Consider the following 25,402-nt stretch of genomic DNA (forward strand, 5'->3'; position numbering starts at 1 on the left):
GGACATCGCTGTCTAATTCTTGCCAGAGACAGAGAATGTAGTCCCATGCTTAAAATCAAATGACGGATCTATAAACAAAAAATGTTGAACATGGCATTAGAGATTAAATTCATGAAGTTATCAGATATATGCTTCTAATGACCGACTGATGGAAGCATGCCAGTATTCATTTCAAATCTGGACACAGTGTTACAGCTTTATAGCTCAAAGTATCCTAATAATTTGCTATGTGGTAACATAAACATAAATATTTGAAAACAGTCTTCTGCTCAGCAAAAACTAGTGAATACTTTAAAATGCTACAACATGGAAAACGTGAATCATCGACTAACAAGAATAACATCTACTTGATAGCTCTTTTGTTAATATCAACATATCATCATGAAGCACACCAAACAATAATTTTAATGGGGTATCCAGTAATAAATGTTTGGTATACTGATAGACATAGTTAAATAAACATAAACATTACAACATGTATGAAAACAAGCATTACTGGGCAATGGACACAATGGAGAAAGTTTCACAAATTTTCTCCATAAAGCTCAATGGAGGGATGTTTATAGTGCCTTTTGATATTGAGAGTAAGGTAGATGAATTGATGGATACTCTGTAGTATTGATGTGATGTAGCATTGCCAATCAGGTTGGCATCTGCACTACATCAATGCAAATATCTAGTAAGAAATGGTTAACTTTAGAAATAGAAATTACTTGCAAAACTAAAAACCACTTCCTTGCTTGCAGTAGAACTACAGACTGTAAGTTACTTCATGATTACTTCACAGTGTATACAAAAATTCTCAACAAGGTCATTTACAAAGCCAATAAATCATACAGTGGATCACATACAAAGTCACAATTGTGCCTGCCTTCTGTCCAGACACAACCGAGATGTGCAGTAGCACTATAATGCAAGCCAAGCTGGATTACAAGAGCCTGCTGAGAAAAACTGAATCCCTGAATCAGTCACAGGTGGAAGCTCCTGGGCACCCATCTGCACATCTTTTTCTAACTGACTGGAGCAAATTTCTTGTTGACACCAGCTTGGACCTCAGTATTTTGCTGTGACATGAGCATCATAAAAATCAACCAACCACCATGTACAACTTCTTGGCAGCCAATAATTCCACTATCGCTATGTATGGATCACATCATATGAAATAGGGTTTAGGACTGCGTCAAGCCCTGGCCTGGAATTTTTACAGTGGCTATCGTGATGCAACTGATCACTGGTGGTGACCTTCTAGTTCATTATTACCTACTATTACCTGATGTCACACGTTCCTGCCTGCTGCATACCATCACTGGACTGTCTAAGACCAGCTTTCAACAATATGTGGCCACGTTCAATTCCAGAGGCATCTAATCTACTGCAGATGGATATGCACACCTACTTGAGCAGTTTCCATCACTCACATGGCGCCCTGGGGCTCCACAGAAGGGATACCACATTATATTATTACTACTGCTGGCCCGCCTGTTTTCTGTCAACCCAGGTGGCTTGAACCAGACCAGTATGTCATAGCTAGATCAGAATGTGACACATTTATGCAATTCAGAACCTGTAAGAGTTTTCCACCCAGCATATGCATAAAGTATGAAGAATAGCAGATAGAGGAGGTTGATAGTCTTAAACTCCTGGGATTACAACTTGATAATAAATTCAGTTGGGAGGAGCACACCACAGAACTGCAGAAACGCCTTAACAGATCTGCATTTGTAACTCGAGTGTTAGCTGACATAGGCAACATAAAAATGAAAAAGCTTGCATACTTTGCCTACTTTCATTCCATAATGTCATATGGTATAATATTTTGGGGTAACTCTTCAAGCCAAAAGTTTTCAGAGTCCAAAAGCATGTAATACGTATTATTTGTGGAGTAAATTCACGGACATCCTGTAGAAACCTCTTCAAAGAACTGGGTATACTAACTACTGCCTCTCAGTATATTTACCCCTTAATGAAATTTTTCCTAAATAATATATCTCTTTTTTCAACAAACAGCTCAGTTCATACATAGAATACCAGGAACAAAAATGATCTGCACAAGGACTTAAAAGCACTTACTTTAGTTCAAAAAGGGGTCCACTACTCAGGAACACTCATCTTCAATAATTTGCCAGAAAACATAAAAAAAATTAGTTACAAATAAAGATCAGTCTAAAAGAAGCCTGAAAGACTTACTAGTGGCCAACTCCTTCTACTCCATTGACAAATTTGTTAATAGAAACAAATGCTGTATTGTATATACTCATACTATCAGTATTGTTATTTCAGCTTAAAAATGATGTATCGTATATACTCATCCTATTAGTATTGTTATTTCAGCTTTAAAAAAAAGTGACATGTTCCACATCCACCAAGATCTCCTCAGTACGGATCTATGGAACAAAAAACTAATCTAATCTAATCTCTAACAAAGAGATAGAGGGGCTGGTAAGTACTTACCTCAGCTCAGTACAGCCGATAGATACACAAAAAACAGAACCAAAAATTTACGTTCCTTGCTTTAGGAACAAATGTTCCTTCATCAGGGAGGAGAGAGGGGAAAGAAAGGGAAGAAGGGAAAGTGGATTCAGTTACTCACAACCCAGATTATGAAGCAACAGGGAAGGAAAACAGGGAGGGTAGCAAGGATGGAGGCATGGTTGTCAGAGGGAAGCCAAAGATATTCTACTGTAAGTACTGTGCCAGCTTCAAACCAAAGAGGATGCAACAGAAGTAAAGAGGTATAAAGTATAAAGATAAACACAACTATGTAGGATGAATAGATGCGTGAATGGCTAAAGAGGAAAGGGAAACAGGAGAAGACTGAAGAGTAAATGAGAGTGAGGTTGTTTAACGTAGGTTCAGTCCTGGGGGATGGCGGGATGAAAGGATGTGTTGGAGAGCAAGTTCCCATCTCCGCAGTTCAGAGGGACTGGTGTTGGGTGGGAGAAGCCAAATGGCACATACGGTGTAGCAGGTTCCTAGGTCCCTAGAATTATGCTGGAGAGCATGCTCCGCTACTGGGTATTGGACATCTCCTAGGCGGACAGTTCGTCTGTGTCCGTTCAAGCACTCAGCCAGTTTAGTTGTTGTCATACCGATGTAAAAGGCTGTGCAGTGCAGGCATGTCAGCTGATAAATGACATGTGTAGTTTCACACGTGGCCCTGCCTTGAATTGTGTATGTTTTACCAGTAGCGGGGCTGGAGTAGGTGGTTGTTGGGGGATGCATGGGGCAGGTTTTGCAGCGGGGTCGGTTACAGGGGTACGAACCGCTGGGTAGAGAAGGTAGTCTGGGAATATTGTAGGGTTTAACAAGGATGTTACGGAGGTTAGGGGGATGACGAAAGGCAACTCTGGGTGGTGTGGGGAGAATTTTGTCAAGGGATGATCTAATTTCAGGGGTTGACTTGAGAAAGTCATATCCCTGACGGAGTAAGTTGTTGATGTATTCGAGGCGAGGATAATAGTGGGTGAGAAGGGGGATGCTTCTGTGTGGTCTGGGGGAGGAATTTATTGCTTGGGAGATCTGTTTGTGGACAAGGTCTGCAGGATAGTTGTGGGAGAGGAAAGCACTGGTCAGGTTATTGGTGTAATTGTTGAGGGGTTCATCACTGGAGCAGATAGGTTTGCCACGAATACATAGGCTGTAGGGAAGGGAACGTTTGATGTGGAATGGATGGCAGCTATCAAAGTGAAGGTACTGTTGTTTGTTTGTGGGTTTGATATGGACAGAGGTGTGGATGTGAGCTTCAACAAGATGAAGGTCAACATCCAGAAAGGTGGCTTGGGTTTTGGAGAAGGACCAGGTGAAATTCAGATTCGAAAAGGAGTTGAGGTTATGGAGGAAATTAAGGAGTGTTTCTTCACCATGAGTCCAGACCACAAAGATGTCATCTATAAACCTATACCAGGCCAGGGGAAGCAGCTGTTGGGTCTTCAGGAAAGCCTCCTCCATGCGGCCCATGAAGAGCTTCATAGGACGGAGCCATCCTGGTTCCCATGGCCGTTCCCCTGATTTGTTTGTAGGTCTGGACTTCAAAGGTGAAGTAATTATGGGTTAGGATGAAGTTGGTAAGTGTGATAAGGAATGAGGTTTTTGGAAGATCTTCGGGTGGGCGTTGGGAGAGATAGTGCTCAAGGGCAGAGAGACCATGGGTATGTGGGATGTTTGTGTAAAGGGATGTAGCATCTATGGTGACAAGAAAGGTTTCAGGTGGGAGAGGAGTGGGAATGGATTTGAGGCGTTCTAGGAAGTGGTTTGTGTCTTTGATGTAGGATGGGAGTGTGCGGGTGATAGGTTGGAGGTGTTGGTCTACCAGAGTTGAGATACGTTCTCTTGGGGCTTTGAAGCCTGCTACAATGGGACGGCCAGGATGGTTCTCTTCGTGGATTTTGGGTAATAGGTAGAAGGTAGGAGTACGGGGCTCAGGTGGAGTGAGTAAGTCTATGGAAGCCGTTGTGAGGCCTTGTGAGGGACCTTGGATTTTTAGGATTTTCTGTAGCTCAGTCTGGATGGAGGGAATGGGATCCTGGGTGAGGTGCCGGAGAGTTGACGCAGTCCTTCTGCCACATACTCCACACGGTCAAGTACCACAGTTGTGGAGCCTTTATCCGCCAGGAGGATGACAATAGAGCGGTCTGTTTTCAGCTCCTTAATGGCACGGGATTCAGCTGGGGTGATGTTGGGGGTTGTCGGGATGTTCTTCAAGAAGGACTGGGAGGCAACACTGGATGTGAGGAATTCCTGAAATGTCTGCAAGGGATGGTTTTGGGGGAGGGGAGGAGGATCCCTTTGAGAAGGCATTCGGAACTGTTCCAGACAGGGTTCAACACTGGGTCTAGTATTTGGGGGCTGTTATTGGGTAGTGAAGTGATATTTCCAGTTGAGGTTCCGGGTGAATGAGAGGAGATCTTTAACCAGGGCAGTGTGGTTGAATTTAGGCGTGGGGCTAAAGGTTAAGCCTTTTGATAGAACAGATGTCTCTGGAGGAGAGAGGGATCTGGATGAGAGGTTTAGAACTGAATTGGGACTGGTGATATGTGGCATTTGACTGTGGTTATAGTTGAGATTTGGTCTGTGTGGGGTATGTGCTGGGATGGGGAGATTGAGTAGGGTGGCTAGGCTAGGTTTGTTGGCTATGAGGGGGGTTTGTTGAAGGTTCTGTTGTGGTTGGTGTTTGTGAGGGACAGGGAGAGGGACCCCACTTCTTAGGTGTTGCACTAGCACTGTGGATAGTTTTTTCAGGTGGTGTGTGGCATGGAACTCAAGTTTGCAGCTGGCTTCTAGGATGATGTTCATGAGTGTGTTCTCCAAGCAAGGGTTTGAGAGGTGGAGGACTTTGAAGAGAGATAGGAGCTGTTGTGAGTGATGGTTACATGAAGTAGTGTAGAGATTCAGGACAGGTTGGGTAAGGGCTAAGGATTGAAGGTTCTAGAAGTCCAGGAGAGACTGGTGGAAGGAAGAATTGCACCCAGAGATGGGAACTTTTAAGGTAAGTCCTTGAGGGGTAATTCCAAAGGTTAAGCAGAACCGGAGGAAAAGTATGTGGGATTGCAGTTTGGCTACAGTGAATGCATGTTTCCGGAATGAATGTAAATAATGTGGTATAGGATTAGGGTACATAGTGGGTAACTGATGGGTAGGGAAATTAAATAACTAAAGTTAAAATAGTAATCATAAGAAGGAATAAAACACGGAGGGAAGGACGAGAAAGAAAGAAATTGTGTTGGTAATGTTCAATACCAAAGGAAGACCACTAAATAAGAAAAATACGGAAAAAGTTGACCAGACCAAGCAAGTATGTCCAGATCAGGGGAAAAGAACACACGTTGCTCAAAAACTGAAATAGCGAGTGGCGAGTAAAAAAGATCGCGCATGCAGCAAAAAAGATCGCGCGTGCCGCAAAAAAAGATCGTGCGTGCCGCAAAAAAGATCGCGCGTGTCGCAAAAAGTTCGCGGGTGGTACAGAAATGTCCCAAAAAAATTTTCCTGTGGCAGAGAAAGATAGCTAATGACACAAAATTATCGCCAGCAACAGGAAATCGACGGAAATAGATGATACTGGTAGGTGTGGAAGAGATTGTTGGCAGTGATTGTTGGCTGGAGAACAGCGAATAACGAACATTAAAACTGTGGAATGTTAAATAAATCAATCAATAAATAAAAAAGGAGAAGTGGACTATAAATGGAACAAGATAATAGGAGGAAAATGAAACTAGCACAGTTGGTGATGAAACTATTTATTTATGTATATATAAAACACTGAAGAAGAGAAAGTGTTTAGATGACAGATGTAAGTGATAGCTAACAAAAGGGACAAAACAATGAAGGATGTGGACCATATAGGTGATCTAAATGATTAATGGAAAATCTCATATAAAGATGTGAAACAAATACTAACAAAGGATAGAGGGGCTGGCCAGTACTTACCTCAGCTCAGTACAGCCGATAGATACACAAAAAACAGAACCGAAAATTTACGTTCCTAGCTTTCGGCACAAATGTTCCCTCATCAGGAAGGAGAGAGGGGAAGGAAAGGGAAGAAGGGAAAGTGGATTCAGTTACTCACAACCCAGGTTATGAAGCAACAGGGAAGGAAAACAGGGAGGGTAGCAAAGATGGAGGCATGGTTGTCAGAGGGAAGCCAAAGATATTCTACTGTAAGTACTGTGCCAGCTTCAAACCAAAGAGGATGCAACAGAAGTAAAGAGGTATGCAGTATAAAGATAAACACAACTATGTAGGATGAATAGATGCATGAATGGCTAAAGAGGAAAGGGAAACAGGAGAAGACTGAAGAGTAAATGAGAGTGAGGTAGTTTAACGTAGGTTCGGTCCTGGGGGATGGCAGGACGAAAGGATGTGTTGGAGTGCAATTTCCCATCTCCGCAGTTCAGAGGGACTGGTGTTGGGTGGGAGCAGCCAAATGGCACATACGGTGTAGCAGGTTCCTAGGTCCCTAGAATTATACTGGAGGGCATGCTCCACTACTGGGTATTGGACATCTCCTAGGCGGACAGTTCGTCTGTGTCCGTTCATGCGATCAGCCAGTTTAGTTGCAGGGGTTAACAACGATGTTACGGAGGTTAGGGGGATGACGAAAGGCAACTCTGGGTGGTGTGGGGAGAATTTTGTCAAGGGATGATCTCATTTCAGGGGTTGACTTGAGAAAGTCATATCCCTGGCGGAGTAATTTGTTGATGTATTCGAGGCGAGGATAATAGTGTGTGAGAAGGGGGATGCTTCTGTGTGGTCTGGGGGTAGGAACATTGTTGTTGGACGGGGAGGAATTTATTGCTTGGGAGATCTGTTTGTGGACAAGGTCTGCAGGATAGTTGTGGGAGAGGAAAGCACTGGTCAGGTTATTGGTGTAATTGTTGAGGGATTCATCACTGGAGCAGATACGTTTACCACGAATACATAGGCTGTAGGGAAGGGAACGTTTGATGTGGAATGGATGGCAGCTATCAAAGTGAAGGTACTGTTGTTTGTTTGTGGGTTTGATATGGACAGAGGTGTGGATGTGAGCTTCAACAAGATGAAGGTCAACATCCAGAAAGGTGGCTTGGGTTTTGGAGAAGGACCAGGTGAAATTCAGATTCGAAAAGGAGTTGAGGTTATGGAGGAAATTAAGGAGTGTTTCTTCACCATGAGTCCAGACCACAAAGATGTCATCTATAAACCTATACCAGGCCAGGGGAAGCAGCTGTTGGGTCTTCAGGAAAGCCTCCTCCATGCGGCCCATGAAGAGCTTAGCATAGGATGGAGCCATCCTGGTTCCCATGGCCATTCCCCTGATTTGTTTGTAGGTCTGGACTTCAAAGGTGAAGTAATTATGGGTTAGGATGAAGTTGGTAAGTGTGATAAGGAATGAGGTTTTTGGAAGATCTTCGGGTGGGCGTTGGGAGAGATAGTGCTCAAGGGCAGAGAGACCATGGGTATGTGGGATGTTTGTGTAAAGGGATGTAGCATCTATGGTGACAAGAAAGGTTTCAGGTGGGAGAGGAGTGGGAATGGATTTGAGGCGTTCTAGGAAGTGGTTTGTGTCTTTGATGTAGGATGGGAGTGTGCGGGTAATAGATTGGAGGCGTTGGTCTTCCAGAGTTGAGATACGTTCTCTTGGGGCTTTGAAGCCTGCTACAATGGGACGGCCAGGATGGTTCTCTTCGTGGATTTTGGGTAATAGGTAGAAGGTAAGAGTACGGGGCTCAGGTGGAGTGAGTAAGTCTATGGAAGCCGTTGTGAGGCCTTGTGAGGGACCTTGGATTTTTAGGATTTTCTGCAGCTCAGTCTGGATGGAGGGAATGGGATCCTGGGTGAGGTGCCGGAGAGTTGACGCAGTCCTTCTGCCACATACTCCACACGGTCAAGTACCACAGTTGTGGAGCCTTTATCCACCAGGAGGATGACAATAGAGCGGTCTGTTTTCAGCTCCTTAATGGCACGGGATTCAGCTGGGGTGATGTTGGGGGTTGTCGGGATGTTCTTCAAGAAGGACTGGGAGGCAACACTGGATGTGAGGAATTCCTGAAATGTCTGCAAGGGATGGTTTTGGGGGAGGGGAGGAGGATCCCTTTGAGAAGGCGGTCGGAACTGTTCCAGACAGGGTTCAACACTGGGTCTAGTATTTGGGGGCTGTTATTGGGTAGTGAAGTGATATTTCCAGTTGAGGTTCCGGGTGAATGAGAGGAGATCTTTAACCAGGGCAGTGTGGTTGAATTTAGGCGTGGGGCTATAGGTTAAGCCTTTTGATAGAACAGATGTCTCTGGAGGAGAGAGGGATCTGGATGAGAGGTTTAGAACTGAATTGGGACTGGTGATATGTGGCATTTGACTGTGGTTATAGTTGAGATTTGGTCTGTGTGGGGTATGTGCTGGGATGGGGAGATTGAGTAGGGTGGCTAGGCTAGGTTTGTTGGCTATGAGGGGGGTTTGTTGAAGGTTCTGTTGTGGCTGGTGTTTGTGAGGGACAGGGAGAGGGACCCCACTTCTTAGGTGTTGCACTAGCACTGTGGATAGTTTTTTCAGGTGGTGTGTGGCATGGAACTCAAGTTTGCAGCTGACTTCTAGGATGACGTTCATGAGTGTGCTCTCCAAGCAAGGGTTTGAGAGGTGGAGGACTTTGAAGAGAGATAGGAGCTGTTGTGAGTGGTGGTTACATGAAGTAGTGTAGAGATTCAGGACACGTTGGGTAAGGGCTAAGGATTGAAGGTTCTGGAAGTCCAGGAGAGACTGGTGGAAGGAAGAATTGCACCCAGAGATGGGAACTTTTAAGGTAAGTCCTTGAGGGGTAATTCCAAAGGTTAAGCAGGACCGGAGGAAAAGTATGTGGGATTGCAGTTTGGCTACAGTGAATGCATGTTTCCGGAATGAATGTAAATAATGTGGTAACTGGTGGGTAGGGAAATTAAATAACTAAAGTTAAAATAGTAATCATAAGAAGGAATAAAACACGGAGGGAAGGACGAGAAAGCAAGAAATTGTGTTGGTAAGTTCAATACCAAAGGAAGACCACTAAATAAGAAAAATACAGAAAAAGTTGACCAGACCAAGCAAGTATGTCCAGATCAGGGGAAAAGAACACACGTTGCTCAAAAACTGAAATAACGAGTGGCGAGTAAAAAAGATCGCGCATGCAGCAAAAAAAATCGCTCGTGCCGCAAAAAAAGATCGCGCGTGCCGCAAAAAAGATCGCGCGTGCCGCAAAAAGTTCGCGGGTGGTACAGAAATGTCCGAAAAAAATTTTCCTGTGGCAGAGAAAGATAGCTAATGACACAAAATTATCGCCAGCAACACGAAATCGACGGAAATGAATGATACTGGTAGGTGTGGAAGAGAATGTTGGCAGTGATTGTTGGCTGGAGAACAGCGAATAATGAACGTTAAAACTGTGGAATGTTAAATAAATAAATCAATAAATAAAAAAGGAGAAGTGGACTATAAATGGAACAAGATAATAGGAGGAAAATGAAACTAGCACAGTTGGTGACGAAACTATTTATTTATGTATATATAAAACACTGAAGAAGAGGAAGTGTTTAGATGACAGATGTAAGTGATAGCTAACAAAAGGGACAAAACATTGAAGGATGTGGACCATATATGTGATCTTAATGATTAATGGAAAATCTCATACAAAGATGTGAAACAAATACTAACAAAGAGATAGAGGGGCTGGCCAGTACTTACCTCAGCTCAGTACAGCCGATAGATACACAAAAAACAGAACCGAAAATTTACGTTCCTAGCTTTCGGCACAAATGTTCCCTCATCAGGGAGGAGAGAGGGGAAAGAAAGGGAAGAAGGGAAAGTGGATTCAGTTACTCACAACCCAGGTTATGAAGCAACAGGGAAGGAAAACAGGGAGGGTAGCAAAGATGAAGGCATGGTTGTCAGAGGGAAGCCAAAGATATTCTACTGTAAGTACTGTGCCAGCTTCAAACCAAAGAGGATGCAACAGAAGTAAAGAGGTATACAGTATAAAGATAAACACAACTATGTAGGATGAATAGATGCGTGAATGGCTAAAGAGGAAAGGGAAACAGGAGAAGACGGAAGAGTAAATGAGAGTGAGGTTGTTTAACGTAGGTTCAGTCCTGGGGGATGGCGGGATGAAAGGATGTGTTGGAGAGCAAGTTCCCATCTCCGCAGTTCAGAGGGACTGGTGTTGGGTGGGAGAAGCCAAATGGCACATACGGTGTAGCAGGTTCCTAGGTCCCTAGAATTATGCTGGAGAGCATGCTCCGCTACTGGGTATTGGACATCTCCTAGGCGGACAGTTCGTCTGTGTCCGTTCAAGCACTCAGCCAGTTTAGTTGTTGTCATACCGATGTAAAAGGCTGTGCAGTGCAGGCATGTCAGCTGATAAATGACATGTGTAGTTTCACACGTGGCCCTGCCTTGAATTGTGTATGTTTTACCAGTAGCGGGGCTGGAGTAGGTGGTTGTCGGGGGATGCATGGGGCAGGTTTTGCAGCGGGGTCGGTTACAGGGGTAGGAACCGCTGGGTAGAGAAGGTAGTCTGGGAATATTGTAGGGTTTAACAAGGATGTTACGGAGGTTAGGGGGGCGATGAAAGGCAACTCTGGGTGGTGTGGGGAGAATTTTGTCAAGGGATGATCTAATTTCAGGGGTTGACTTGAGAAAGTCATATCCCTGACGGAGTAGTTTGTTGATGTATTCGAGGCCAGGATAATATTGGGTGACAAGGGGGATGCTTCTGTGTGGTCTGGGGGTAGGAACATTGGTGTTGGACGGGGAGGAATGTATTTCTCGGGAGATCTGTTTGTGGACAAGGTCTGCAGGATAGTTGCGGGAGAGGATAGCACTGGTCAGGTGATTGGTGTAATTGTTGAGGGATTCATCACTTTACTTCTGTTGCATCCTCTTTGGTTTGAAGCTGGCACAGTACTTACAGTAGAATATCTTTGGCTTCCCTCTGACAACCATGCCTCCATTCTTACTACCCTCCCTGTTTTCCTTCCCTGTTGCTTCATAACCTGGGTTGTGAGTAACTGAATCAACTTTCCCTTCTTCCCTTTCTTTCCCCTCTCTCCCCCCTGATGGAGCAACATTTGTTCCGAAAGCTAGGAACGTAAATTTTCGGTTCTGCTTTTTGTGTATCTATCGGCTGTACTGAGCTGAGGTAAGTACTGGCCAGCCCCTCTATCTCTTTGTTAGTATTTGTTTCACATCTTTATATGAGATTTTCCATTAATCATTCTAATCTAATCTCTAATCTACAATGTTGCAGGAAGGCGTCATCCATCCCTCAAGTGGGCCGTGGTCATCACTATTACATTTCATTTCTAAAAAGAATGCTGTGTGGTGATCATGTGGGGATTACCATGCCCTGAATGCATGTACAATCCTAGATAGGGATCCATTCCACCAGGTAAAAGATTTTAATCATGCTCTGTCCAGCAAAAAAGTTTTTAGTGTATTAGATTGCAATAAAGCATGTTGAGTAGACTGCATTACTGCAGTTTTGCCTACCATGATGACATCTTTACCTATTCAGCCACTCTGGAAGAGCATGTGTGTCACCTGTTAGAAGTGTTAAAACAACTCAACGAGTTTGGAATCATTTTGAATACAGTCAAGAGCGTATTCAGCAAGGCAGAAATTACATTCTTGGGACATCTTAATTTGTCCAAGGGGTCACACCCGCTTTTAGAAAAGGTTGAAGCTATCCTCAGTGTACCTTGACCAGAAGTGGCCCAGGAACTACATCAATTCTTAGGGGCCTTTAACTTTTACCGATGCCACTTACTTTATGCAGCAGAGCTTTGAGAACCTCTGACAGCAGCACAAGAAGGTCACAAAACTAAAGGAAAAATGCCCATGCAGTTGACCCAAGCAATGTTAGACACTTTTGGGGTGGTCAAATGAAGTGTAGCAGAAGCACATCCTGTAAAGGATGCCCCTCTCACACATGTTGTTCATGTGAGCCAATCAGCTATCAGTGACACACTTCAACAATATGTGAATGATGCTTACGAGCTACTTGCCTTTTTCTCCTGGAAGCTGATGGCAATGCAGCAGCAATAGAGTGTGTGGAATAGAGAAGTGTTAGCCATTCATGCTGCTATAAAATACTTTTGTATGCAGCTCAGGTCAGAGACTTTAGAATATATGTGGGCAATAAGCCTCTAACATCTGCATACTGGAAGAATAAGTGTTCTCCATGATGTTGTAACCAGCCAGAGTTTATCTCACAGTTTTCTTTGGACATCCAGCACATTTCAGGCCTGAATAATGTGGTCGCAGAGTGTTTGTCCTACGTCAGCACTCTTACACAGACAGTTGACTTGACACACCTGGCCATAGCTCAAGAATCTCACAGAGAGCTTCATGATTTCCTGGGTGACACTTACAGCTCAAGCTTGTTGAATTTCCAGCCTCAGATACTAGAGTTTATTGTGATGTATCTAAAGGCAAAACCAGGCTTTTTAGGCCATTCAAACTCTGCATGGTCTATGCCATCCAGGAGTTAAGGTGATGGTGAAACTAGTCTACAGCCATTACATCTGGCCAGGACTGGAGAAGAACTGTCGACAGTGTGCTCAAGTGTGTACACAATGTCAGTGTAGTAAAACAGCATGACATGTGCACTCATCAGTAGGCAGCTTCTCTGATATGACAGAAAGATTTGGACATATACACATTGATGTCATTGGGCCACTGCCTCCCTCTGAAGGGAAATGTTCTTTCTAAACATTGTGGACAGATTTACATGTTAGCTAGAGGCAATTCCTGCTGATAATACCTCCAATGAAACTCTAGCGACTGCATTTGTGTCACAGTGGGTTGCATGTTTTAGATGCTTGCTAAATATAACTATGGACAATGGACAGCAATTTGAATCTGATTTTTTTTATCAAACTGAGCAGCTTCTGTGGAACAATTGACCTTTCTACTGCAAACTACCACTGTGCCTGCAATGCCATAGCAGAATGGTAGCACTGGTCCCTTAAGGAGGCTATAATGTGCCATGAGACAAACTGGACGTCAGCCTTGCCACTAGTTCTGCTGGAGCTTTGGACAATGTGCAAGCCAGAACTAGGTGTGTCACCAACTGTATTAGAATATGGTGAAACCTTAAACCTGCTGGGTGAATTTGTTGATTTGAGTGCTACACCAAAAGGCAGCACAGACTCTCCACATTTCATTGATGAAATAAGAGAGAGAATCTCACATATCCACCCACAACCAGCATCCCAACATGGTAAGCACCAGACTTTTGTACACAATGAATTAAATAGATGTACACATTTGATGCTATGTAGGGCTGGAGTTAAACTAGCGTTAACACCTCTGTATGCAGGCCCTCACTGATCTGTCATGAGATGTGACAAAACATTCGAGATCATGGTCATGGAAAATGAAATACCATCTAAATTGACTGTGTTAAGCCTGCGTTTGTTGTAGATGAACCTGTTGGTATCCACTCTTGTCCTCCCAAGCCACACCCCTTGTCTGTTGCAGAGCAGCGAACTCCAAACCCGCAACAATGATATCTGCTCACAAGACGTGCTCCGGTCACAGTGTGTGCTCCCCAGCTAAGTACGTGGACAATTCCTAGGGCAATGCATAGGACGACACTCTGCTCTCCCATGGGGGGCTGTGTAGAAACTGCAGGAGGTCGTGACTGGCTCATGCCTGACAGCTAGAGATCAGCTGATTGCAAAATGTCAGCTGAGTTGGTGCACCAGCCACAAGGGGTGCTGGCAATTGACTGCTCTTTGTTGAGACACGGACATCTTTGCTTCTTACATATTTACTTTTGCTGAGATGTTGATGGAGACTCTATGAGGTGCATTCAAGTTCTAAGGCCTCCAATTTTTTTTCTAATTAACTACTCACCCAAAATCAATGAAACTGGCGTTAATTCTCGACGTAATCGCCCTGCAGATGTACACATTTTTCACAACGCTGATGCCATGATTCCATGGCAGCGCCGAAGGCTTCTTTAGGAGTCTGTTTTGACCACTGGAAAATCGCTGAGGCAATAGCAGCATGGCTGGTGAATGTGCAGCCACAGAGAGTGTCTTTCATTGTTGGAAAAAGCCAAAAGTCACTAGGAGCCAGGGCAGGTGAGTAGGGAGCATGAGGAATCACTTCAAAGTTGTTATCACGAAGAAACTGTTGCGTAACGTTAGCTCAATGTGCGGGTGCATTGTCTTGGTGAAACAGCACATGCGCAGCCCTTCCCGGATGTTTTTGTTGCAGTGCAGGAAGGAATTTGTTCTTCAAAGCATTTTCGTAGGATGCACCTGTTACCGTAGTGCCCTTTGGAATGCAATGGGTAAGGATTACGCCCTTGCTGTCCCAGAACATGGACACCATAATTTTTTCAGCACTGGCGGTTACCCGAAATTTTTTTGGTGGCGGTGAATCTGTGTGCTTCCATTGAGCTGACTGGCGCTTTGTTTCTGGATTGAAAAATGGCATCCACGTCTCATCCATTGTCACAACCAATGAAAAGAAAGTCCCATTCATGCTATCGTTGCGCGTCAACATTGCTTGGCAACATGCCACACGGGCAGCCATGTGGTCATCCATCAGCATTCGTCGCACCCACCGGGGTGACACTTTTCGCATTTTCAGGTCGTCATGCAGGATTGTGTGCACAGAACCCAAAGAAATGCCAACTCTGTAGGCGATCTGTTCAAGTCATTTGGCGATCCCCCAAAACAATTCTCTCCACTTTCTCGATCATGTCGTCAGACCGGCTTGTGCGAGCCTGAGGTTGTTTCGGTTTGTTGTCACACGATGTTCTGCCTTCATTAAACTGTCGCACCCACGAACGCACTTTCGACACATCCATAACTCCATCACCACATGTCTCCTTCAACTGTTGATGAATTTCAATTGGTTTCACACCACGCAAATTCAGAAAACGAATGATTGCATGCTGTTCAAGTAAGGAAAATGTCGCCATTTTAAGTATTTAAAACAGATCTCATTCTCGCCGCTGCTGGTAAAATTCCATCTGCCGTATGGTACTGCCATCTCTGGGATGGATTGACAATGAACGCAGCCTCATTTTAAAACAATGCGCATGTTTCTATCTCTTTCCAGTCTGTAGAAAAAAATCGGAGGCATTAGAACTTGAATGCACCTCGTATCATTAATGCTGCTTTTGATTAATCAAACATTATTTTTTCTTTTACTGTGTTAGATGTACGCCACACCAAGTGTCATTAAAAATAAAATGTTGAGTTTAAATTTGCCTGCAGATAGAGACATTGAGAGATATAAGGCAAGACTTATAGTCAAACACTGTGCTCAGAGGAAGGATTATGATTATGATGAAACATACAATGTTTTGTGCCAAATGGATGTCAAAAAGGCCTTTGAAGATACCTCAAGGTGTTGCAGGTCATAAGAATCAAATCTTAAAATTAAAAGAAGGCTTTTTATGGACTGAAGCAGGTTCCTCACATGCAGAATGGAGCACTTGATAGTTTCGTCAAAAGTATTGGACTTAGACAGTCAAATGTTGACATCTGTTTGTACAATGGTAATTTGGAAGCTGGTAGAGTGTACTTACAAGATCAAAAGATATTTGGAAAATCAGTTTTTCATGCAAGATATGGGAGAATTTAAATTCTTTTTGTCATTGATTTCAAACAATTAAATGATGGAATGATAATGACTCAAACTACATATTTGCAAAAACTACTGGAACATTTTTACTTGAATGGTTGTAACCCACTTAAGACACTAAAGAAGACCAAACTCACAGTGGAAAGCAGACTAGAGCTAAATAATGATCAAGATTACTTATGTGAATCTAAACTGTTTTGTTAGTTGATAGGTAATTTGATGTATGGATACATTAGTACATTATTTCAGCAGAAACCAAACCAAACCAACTGAGATCAATTGGAAGGTACTTAGAAGAGTATGGGAGAGTGGGAGCTGAAGTGATTCTTTGCCACATAGATGCAGATTTTGGCAGTTGAGAAGATAATAAGCCTTCATCAGGATTCATTCTGCAAGTGTATGGAAATACAGTCTGTTGGACTACAAACTGTTAAAGCTGAGTCTCCTTATCTTCAACTAAAACTGAATATATAGCCATGGCCACAGCACAAAGTGAACGTCTATGGTTAGTTCAGCTGTTGACATACATAGATCTCAACTACCTAATGAGAATTCTTGAAGACGGTCAACCTTACATTCATTTGCTTGAAAGATGGGAGTGTTGAACAATGAAACACATTGATATTAAATGAAATCTGATAAGAGACTATGTGAGCAAAGGAACTATTGGTATATGTTACATAAATACAAAAGAGCAGCTGGTTGACATTTTGACTTAGCCATAACCCAGTGAAAAATTTGAAAAGTTGTGAGATCAATTAAATGTTGTCAGGGTGGGTTGAGAGTTGTTTAAATTGAGAAGGACTGTTGAGGGCTGCAATTCAAATATCTCAAATGAACTGCTTTTTTTCCAGTATGTTTCTTTTCCTTTTTGATGGCAACACTGTGCTATTATCTTTTATTTTGTTGATGATATGTGCCAAATGTTACAGTTTTCTTGTGCTTATTCAGAAAACAATAAAATTTATCTGAAGTTCAACAAATAAATTGTTATTATTTATTATTACAAGTAAACTGATAATTCTTGTGCTTGAAGAATGGCAACTGCTTTCTTTCTAAATCTATCACATATCCACATACAACTTGATTTTTGGTATCAATAAAAATCAAAACTAATAAAATATATACGATATTATGCAGAAAACCTATGAAATAGTCACATACTGTACTAATTTGTAAAGGTATTGACCATCGCTTCACAAAGCTCTTGACAGAACTGACTGTAATGATCAATTTGTTTAACAGTATTGCAGATTGTTACTTTTTTTTACATAAGGGGAGGCAAAGCAGTTAATACATAGGATTATTGTCAGTATGGTTATGGTTTAGATATTTGTTGTATTTCACACTGTGAAAGACTGGATTTGAAGTTACCAGCTAAATGGAATCGGTAATTGTAAGGAAATTGTGAAATTATTTACTGCATCTCGAAGCACTAAATTGAAAGATATGTACAAATATTCTCAGGTTATTATTTTATGATTAAGTATCAAGGACCTTTGATTTCTACATGGGAGATATGTAGAAATGTTTTTTTTTTTCTAATGATATACAGGTAACTGAAGGCATGTTGCAATATGTCTTGGTTGATGTGCCAGTTAAATCACTTGATAATCAAACTATAATTAACATTTTTTTAGTAAATCAGATAATTTTCTATAGAATCAACTATGTGGTTAGGGTAGCTGGGGCAATGACTTCAATTTGAAACTGCAGGAAAATCTACCCCTTATTGACCACACTATTAGAAAAACTGCTTTACTCCCACCTACCCTATGTTACAAGTTTGATACTGAGTAAAATATCAGACACTTATCAAAAGTCAAAAACTACTACATCTACCCAACCATCTTGATCAATGGCTTTCAGGATGTCAACTGACAGAATTGCAAGTTGGGTTGTATGTGACCAGTGTTTTCAGAATCCTTGCTGGTTGGGTTGGAGATCAGTTTTTTCAATGTATCTAACTGTGTGTAAGCTCATAAATGTTCAAATATTCTACAAGATATGGATGTCAAAGATACTGAATGATAGTTTTGTGGGTAACTTCTGGGATCAGCCTTGTAGTTGGGTGTAAATATGCCTTCCTCCAGCTATTGGGTACAGTTTTTGTTTGAGGTATCTAGGGTATATTAAGGCTAAAAGAGTGACTAACTCAGCTATATCAGATTCTGCTAGAGATTCCATTGCATCATGGAGCTATGTTCAGTTGTAATGATTACAGCTGTTTCTCAGAGCCACAGAGATAACTCTTTGCATTGGTGCTCCATCTCTAATGACCACAGGGGACCTTAAATCCTAATCATTTTTTCCTTCCTTCCTATGGTAGTCACTGATGGCTTCGTATATTGCCATTTTGACATTCAAGTGTGTTGCATTAGGCATCTGTCTATACTCCTATGCAATGTTTCACATCTGTTCTGTAGTTGTGGCTATTTCTTTATTGTATGGTCATAATTTGTCGAAGACTTTTGTGCCAGAATATAAAAAGTGACAACAAAAGTCACACCTGAAGGCAAAATCTACAAACAAAATATTTTTGCACCTTGCACTGTGATTCTGCACCTACATAAATGTGCATAATTCACTTAACAATGCATGGTAGAGGATACATTGCCCTGGTATTAGACACTCTTCATTTCATTTGAGTAAAATATACACTAAAAAAAGTAAATAAATAAAATAAAATTAAATTTTTAAGAAACCTGCATTTTGCTGGCTGGATTGCAATATGGCAGATGGACTAGGGTGAAGTGGGCGTTTTGTGGGGCAGGTGAGTAGGAAAGAGAGAGGCAGGAGGCAGAAGAGGGTTGGGGGTGAGTAGCTAGTGGCTTGGAGGGAGGTGTCAGGTTTGCTGGCTAGGAATGCAGGGAGGATGGGTAGCAGATGCACAGGCTAGGCATGTGATACATGAGTACTAGAACTGTTGGGGTGCGCCAGATGGTGAAGGTGATATGGTGATGTAGACTGGGAAGGAGTAACAGGACAGAGGAAGGGGGAACTGTTTGGTACAGGGTGTTGGAACAGTGGTTTAATGGAGTTTCAGGCCAGGAGGGATAAGCCTGTGGCAGGATTGGAGTATGAAGTGCTGGGTGGATGGACTGATCAGGTTTTGCACCTGGATCTTCCACAGGGATCATATTGTGAGATATGCCTTCTTCCCATACACTGTTACAAAATATAAATGAAAAAGAAATACAACAAATACATCTGAGGGAAAAACAAGAAGACTTACAAGTAGGTAATATGTCTTTTCTTCCAGCCATCAGATCCCACAATATATCTCTTGCTCCTTGTCCTGTTGGTATGCTTGATGTCAGGAACTCCACATCTTGGGGATTTCATTAACTGATAAAATACAACACTACAGTTAGCATAAGACTAAGTGACAGAATGAAAGCAGTATCTGTATGTGACCCATAATGACTGAAGGTTAATTTCATATTTTCAAAGTCAACGAGAAAATGTGAATAGGATGTTATGAATTGCATAAAACCAGATATTTGGTCAGAACATATACTTCATCTGCTTTTGTTGTTAGCAGTATAGCATAGGTTTTTTTTTAATTTTCAGATACCATAGTCCTTAGGTCTATTTTAATTCTTTGCTGTCTGTAAGATAAAATTATTATAAAAGTTGGTAAATAAATTTCTAATTTTATCGTGGTGGTTCATTTATTCTTGAGACAACATACTGATGAAATTTAGTTATTTTTATCACAGTAATACAGTAAGCAACTGTACCTGAAGTGTTGCATTGTCAAGAATGCCTGTTTGGTTAATAGCCCCAAATCTCTGCACCTGTTTGATGACTTCAACCATGTCTTCATTTTTGTACAGAGACTCAGATACTTGTGAGCTTGGATCCAGATAACCATACTGCTTCATGAAATCTAGCTGAAAACAATATTGGGATTAGATAAAGGAAGAAGAATAAGTAGTAGTTCAAATAGTTGCCTCAACTTGTATCATTTAAAGAAAAAATGTTACTGAAAGTCATTATGAAATTCGAAACACAAAATGATGTTTACTGATTTAATGAAACATTTTACTGACAGTTGAAATGAAAACTAAAATATTATTATGGCATTAATTATATTCTTCTTGCATTAAAGATAATTATCTCAGTAGCAAAATGTAGACGTTTATGGGATAAGACTAAACTGGATGAACAAAACTGAACATAAAATGAAAGCATAGCAAATATGTTTATTCAGTATCCAGTGTGCATATTTTGTTGATCTTTATAAATTATCTTCATAAATACAAAATGAAAAACAGTTTTGGCTGTTCTAAAACAAGATTTTTTGTTACAGCATAGAAATATTAATTAAAGACCTGAACTCTTTTATAGCAGGAACTGGCAAGATAACAAAAGAAACATTAAATTCTAAACCTTAATCTTACAAAAACACATGTTAATAATAGAAGTAGTAAAGGTAATCATTCACTGTATACTTTAGCGACTATTCGAAACAATCTTAAACGGAACAATCAGATTACACAAGAAACGGGTAAGGCAAACTCTACATTGCAGTTTATTGGTAGAATCCTTCAACAAAGTAAATTGCTTACAATACTTTAGTTCATCCAGTCTTAGAGTTTTGTCCGTCTGCATGGGACCCTTACCAGTTGGGTCTGATTCAAGAGATTGAGAAGGTCCAAAGAAGAGTGGCAAGATTCATGACTGGTACATTTAGCCATCATGAGAGCGTTACAAATCTCATAGAAAGTTTGAAGTGGGACACACTTGCAGATAGACACCATGCTAAATGGAAGAGGCTGCTCACTAAATTCCAAAATCTGATCTTCGCCAAAGATGCAGCGCATATATTATTACCACCAACTTTCAAATTGTGCAATGATCACCATTCAAAGATAAGGGAAATTAGAGCTCGTACTGAGCATTCAGACAGTGGTTTTTCCCTCACGCGATCTTCGAGTGGAACAGAGGGGGAGAAATATGACTTTGGTGCAAATAGTGCCCTCCGCCACACACTGATTGGTGGCTAGTGGAGTGTATGTGTAGATGTAGATGTAGATAGGCATTGAGAGGTGAATAGGAACATAAGTAAGACCGAAATCATTGATAAGCTTTTGGACAACGTTCTTCTTTGGGAATAATAGACCAACAAAAATACTTACACATTTTAACACATTGTACCCTGTAATGTTATACAGCATTCTGGAGAAGTAGTGTGTCCCTCTAGGCTTCTTACTTGTGAAAGATATGAATAAGAACTATAAGACAAGTTGTTATAGAGGACACACATATAGTGCACATTTGATATTTTATTTGCATGTGGAGAACCATGCCAAGGGGTAGCAGATGTGTTCAACACAGGACAGCACTCACAGTAATTCAGTGAGAGGAAGTACCTGCACTGACAATAATATATAAACTCTTAGCATCGCCAGCCTACAGTGAAGAAGTGCAACATTCTTGAAGGAATATATATGGAGGCTTTGTGCTGGGCATTCTGATTTGACAACTAATGCTACCTAGAGGATATTCTATAAATTAGGGGCAATACATGGATTAGATATACAAGAGGTGTCTGCATATTTATTCAAGGAAAGTAGAAGTTGCAATGTTGCATTTTGTTGCAACAAGCAGAGGACAATGAGGTAATGAAGTACTTCATTGTCACATTGAAGGAAATGCTCCAAGAAAGTAAGATCAAGAACAACAATATTAAATGAGCATTAGGTAATACCCTATGTAGCATGTTTAATGGTGTGAGATATTATGTTGAGTACAGTGGGTAATAGGAACAAAACACAGTGGGGTGGGGGCGGAATAGGGATGGAGGAAGGGAAGGGTAATGGCTGGAGAGGAGAGGCAGCACGGCAGTAGAATAGTAATGTGGCACCTGTGTGCCTGCCCTGGTGCAGGAGGGCAGTCTGTGTGTGGCACTCATTGAAATGGAAGAGTGGGTTAAGGGGAAAGGAAGAAGATTGAGACTTCCACTGTGTGGTTGCAGATTACATAGAATGGGAGACATGGGAGAAGGATAGGGATGAGTGTGAAACGGGGGTTAAATGAGTTTGAGACCAGAAGGATTACAGGAACAAAGCATTAGAACAACTGCCATCTACACAATTCAAAGAAGTTGGTATTGGTATTGGAGGATTCAGGTGTCAGGTAGTGAAGCATGTTGTGCTCAGCAGGATGCTCAGCAAGTGTGTGGTTAATCACATTTTGGCCATTCATTGGATTCCATAAAAGATGAAATTTCAGAAAAGTTGAAAGAGTTAGTATATACACCAATAATGTTTAGATATTACAAATAGCATTAACAAGTGAAGTAACATGATATAAGCTTTAACAGTTGGTGTTTACTTCATAAAACTCCTGGCCTGAGAGACCTGGTCAATATCTAAAACCATTCCTTGATGTTTCATTCCCAGCTGTGATAGACATCTTCAGAGGAAACCCAACAATTGCAATACTGGCCCAAGGGCCACCAAATTCATGCAGTGCGTAAAGAGCACCACCATTTGTCATGTGGTGCTGGTTGCATGCTTATCTCTGGTTGCACCATCATTCTCAAACAGAAGTAATCAATTGTCTTTCTGTAGGTACAAAATTGACATCCATATTTTATCTAACTTAAAATCTCAACCTCCTCCTTTTCTGTTAAAATTATTATGATCTTCACATATTTTTATGGTTTCTCTACAGATGTAAAAATACATTGTCATTGTTAAAATGCTCATCTCACTGAATTTTATTTCATGATTTCCATCTTGAGAGACATGTTTAGCTATGGCTGATTTGTGATTTGTCACTATGTCCCAAATTTCAGTTCCTCTTACGTTCAGCTAAGTGAGTGTCGGTACTTCTTTCTGTATTACCAACACATACTTGCCCACAACTTCAGGGAATTTTGTATACCTAGGTGGCGCTGGTGAATGCTGTGCATTTTTTGCCATTCATAAGCATTCTTTTATCTTCTTGGTGGGTTAAAGATTGTTTCAATTCCATACTTGGCCAAAACTTTCCCCATCTGATACCTTGTTAATACAAAAGAATAAGTCATTTTTCCTTATTAGTCCTGACTTTATCTCTTCTTGCATGGACTGCTCAGGCCACCTACTTACTGGAGTAGCTATTGTTCTTGAAGTCAACTGTAGGCAATTCAGCACAGGTTGTAAATAAACCAGCACACAAATTTTCTTAGCCCTGTCCACCTAGGTTTTAATGACATTTTTTGTCTTGGGTGAGGTTGGATTTCTTGTGGAAATGTCAAACAATGTTGGTAGGTTTCCTGTACATCTTACGGCCCAAAGTACCATCCACATTTTTGACCATAGATACATGGAGAAAGGTGAGTTGCCCATTGCTCTCATTCTCCAATAAAACTTGAACTTTTAGGTTAATACTACTGAGGTATACAAAGAAGAAATCCATGTCTTCTTTACTATATGTCCATACCACAAGTGTGTAATCTACAAAGTAGTACCACTTAGTTAGTCTTTTACTGGCTACCTGCAGTGCTCATTGTATGAAAATCTCCACAAACAAATTACCAGCAACTGGAGTAAGTGGGCTGTCCAAAGCCACCCTGTTGATTTGCTTGAAGACCGCTGTACTGGAAATACCTTGTACTGAGACAGTGTCTAAATAAAGCTACTAAGTCAATCAGAAAAATATCTGCAACATATTAAACACAGTCTGATCAATCCCTAATGCAAACACCTGGCAGGGATTTTTCTGCCCGGCCAGCTGCCAGCTGGTGGCGATGCTGGCTGGCCTATGAGGCCTTTATTTATTCAAGTAGCATGTGTTTGTTAGGCAACATAATACAGTGTATTGAGTGAAACTATTTCAAATGAAATGTCAAAATACAAGTATTCTATTCACTAAAGAGTGTGTACAGAATCAGCAGTTTTCAAGAGAAATTCCCTGATGTTCAAGGTCCTAATTAGAATACAGTTCATTGACTGATGAATAAATTTTCCAAAACAAGAAGTATTCTTGACAGGAAACATACAAAAGCACATATAGTACTCACAGAATGAACTCTTGATAACACTGTGCATGCTCTGGAAAGGTCTTTTAGAAAATCAATTTGACATCTTTCTCAGCAAATACGGAATTCTTATGGCTCTGTTCAAGTTGCTACAAAATTACTGGCATTACAGTCCTATAAAACAACTGCAGTGCAAGAACTTAAACTGGGTAAGCCTGCAAAAAGTTTCCAGTTCTATGAATGTATTTTGAAAAAGGTCTGTGACAGATAAATTGATCCTCACCTAACTTTCTTTTCAGACGAATCATGGTTCCACCTAAGCGGAAACATTAATTCACAAAATAACCATTACTGGAGTTCTGAAAAGCCTATCATAATACACCACACACCCCCACATGATAAAAAAATATAAGTGTGATTTGCTATTAGTGGAGAGAGAATTTTCTTCCAGGAAACAGTTAACAGAGAGAGGTAGATGGAAAATATTTCATGTCCTTTTTTGGTCAGTTAACTGAGAGAGGATGTGGTTTTGCAGGACTCTGTGACAGCACACACAGCAAACTTCCCATTACAGGAAATTAATGACATGTTTGAAGATAGAGTTATCACTAACAGCATATGGCCTCCTCAGTTCCGTGATTTAACCCCCTGTGATTTGTGTCTGTGTGTGTGTGTGTGTGGGGGGGGGGGGGGGGGGGGTTGCATTAAAAGAGAGATTGTACACATCAAACTCACACACTTTATATGAATTTAATACTAAAAATCATTAAGAACATGGTGCCATTTCTCAGAGGGAACAGCACACCATAATAAGCAACTTCCTAAGCATGTTTCAGACAGAAATGCTTAAGCAATGAGGGGAGGCAGTTCCAGCACCTCCTTGCTTAGTGTACATTCTCTTAAAGTGTTTATGTTAAATATGTTAAAAATAACTAACATGACAAATCATACTATATTTACCATGGGCCTCCTGTCACCCATGCCACAGGTACAGCAGCTGCCTTCACCAACTCCTCGCACACCGTGAATGCAGTTGCATTAATCGTTGACCACCCTCTAGCTTCATTCACAGGAATTATCATAAATAGGAATACAATACAAAAACTGACAAGAAGCTTTTAATTTTTCAGGAAAATGTGCTGAGTTCTTAACACAACTATCAGTTCTACCAATGTACACCTGTAGCAATGTCACTAAATATCTGATTATCTTGCAAGTGGGAGACTCAACGCACTCACAATCAGTCTCAAAGGAACCTCTGACATGTATTGTCATGGTAAGCCTTACAGTATGGGCAGGTAATCATCTGTCCTACATTGTTGT

At 41.4% G+C, this 25,402-nt stretch overlaps 1 protein-coding gene across 1 annotated transcript in view; it reads right to left on the reverse strand.

The window, feature by feature from the left end:
• Nucleotides 1-25,402, reverse strand: part of LOC126486343 (72 kDa type IV collagenase-like) — a 146,832-nt gene that overhangs the window by 87,471 nt on the left and 33,959 nt on the right. The window contains exons 2-3 of the mRNA XM_050108942.1: nucleotides 19,848-20,000; nucleotides 19,340-19,452 (exon numbers count right to left, since the gene is read on the reverse strand). Coding sequence (XP_049964899.1) covers nucleotides 19,340-19,452; nucleotides 19,848-20,000 — 266 coding nt within the window. The remainder of the gene's footprint in view (nucleotides 1-19,339; nucleotides 19,453-19,847; nucleotides 20,001-25,402) is intronic.

Source organism: Schistocerca serialis, chromosome 1 (genome assembly GCF_023864345.2).
Source record: "Schistocerca serialis cubense isolate TAMUIC-IGC-003099 chromosome 1, iqSchSeri2.2, whole genome shotgun sequence".
In the NCBI taxonomy this organism is placed as follows: domain Eukaryota; kingdom Metazoa; phylum Arthropoda; class Insecta; order Orthoptera; family Acrididae; genus Schistocerca; species Schistocerca serialis.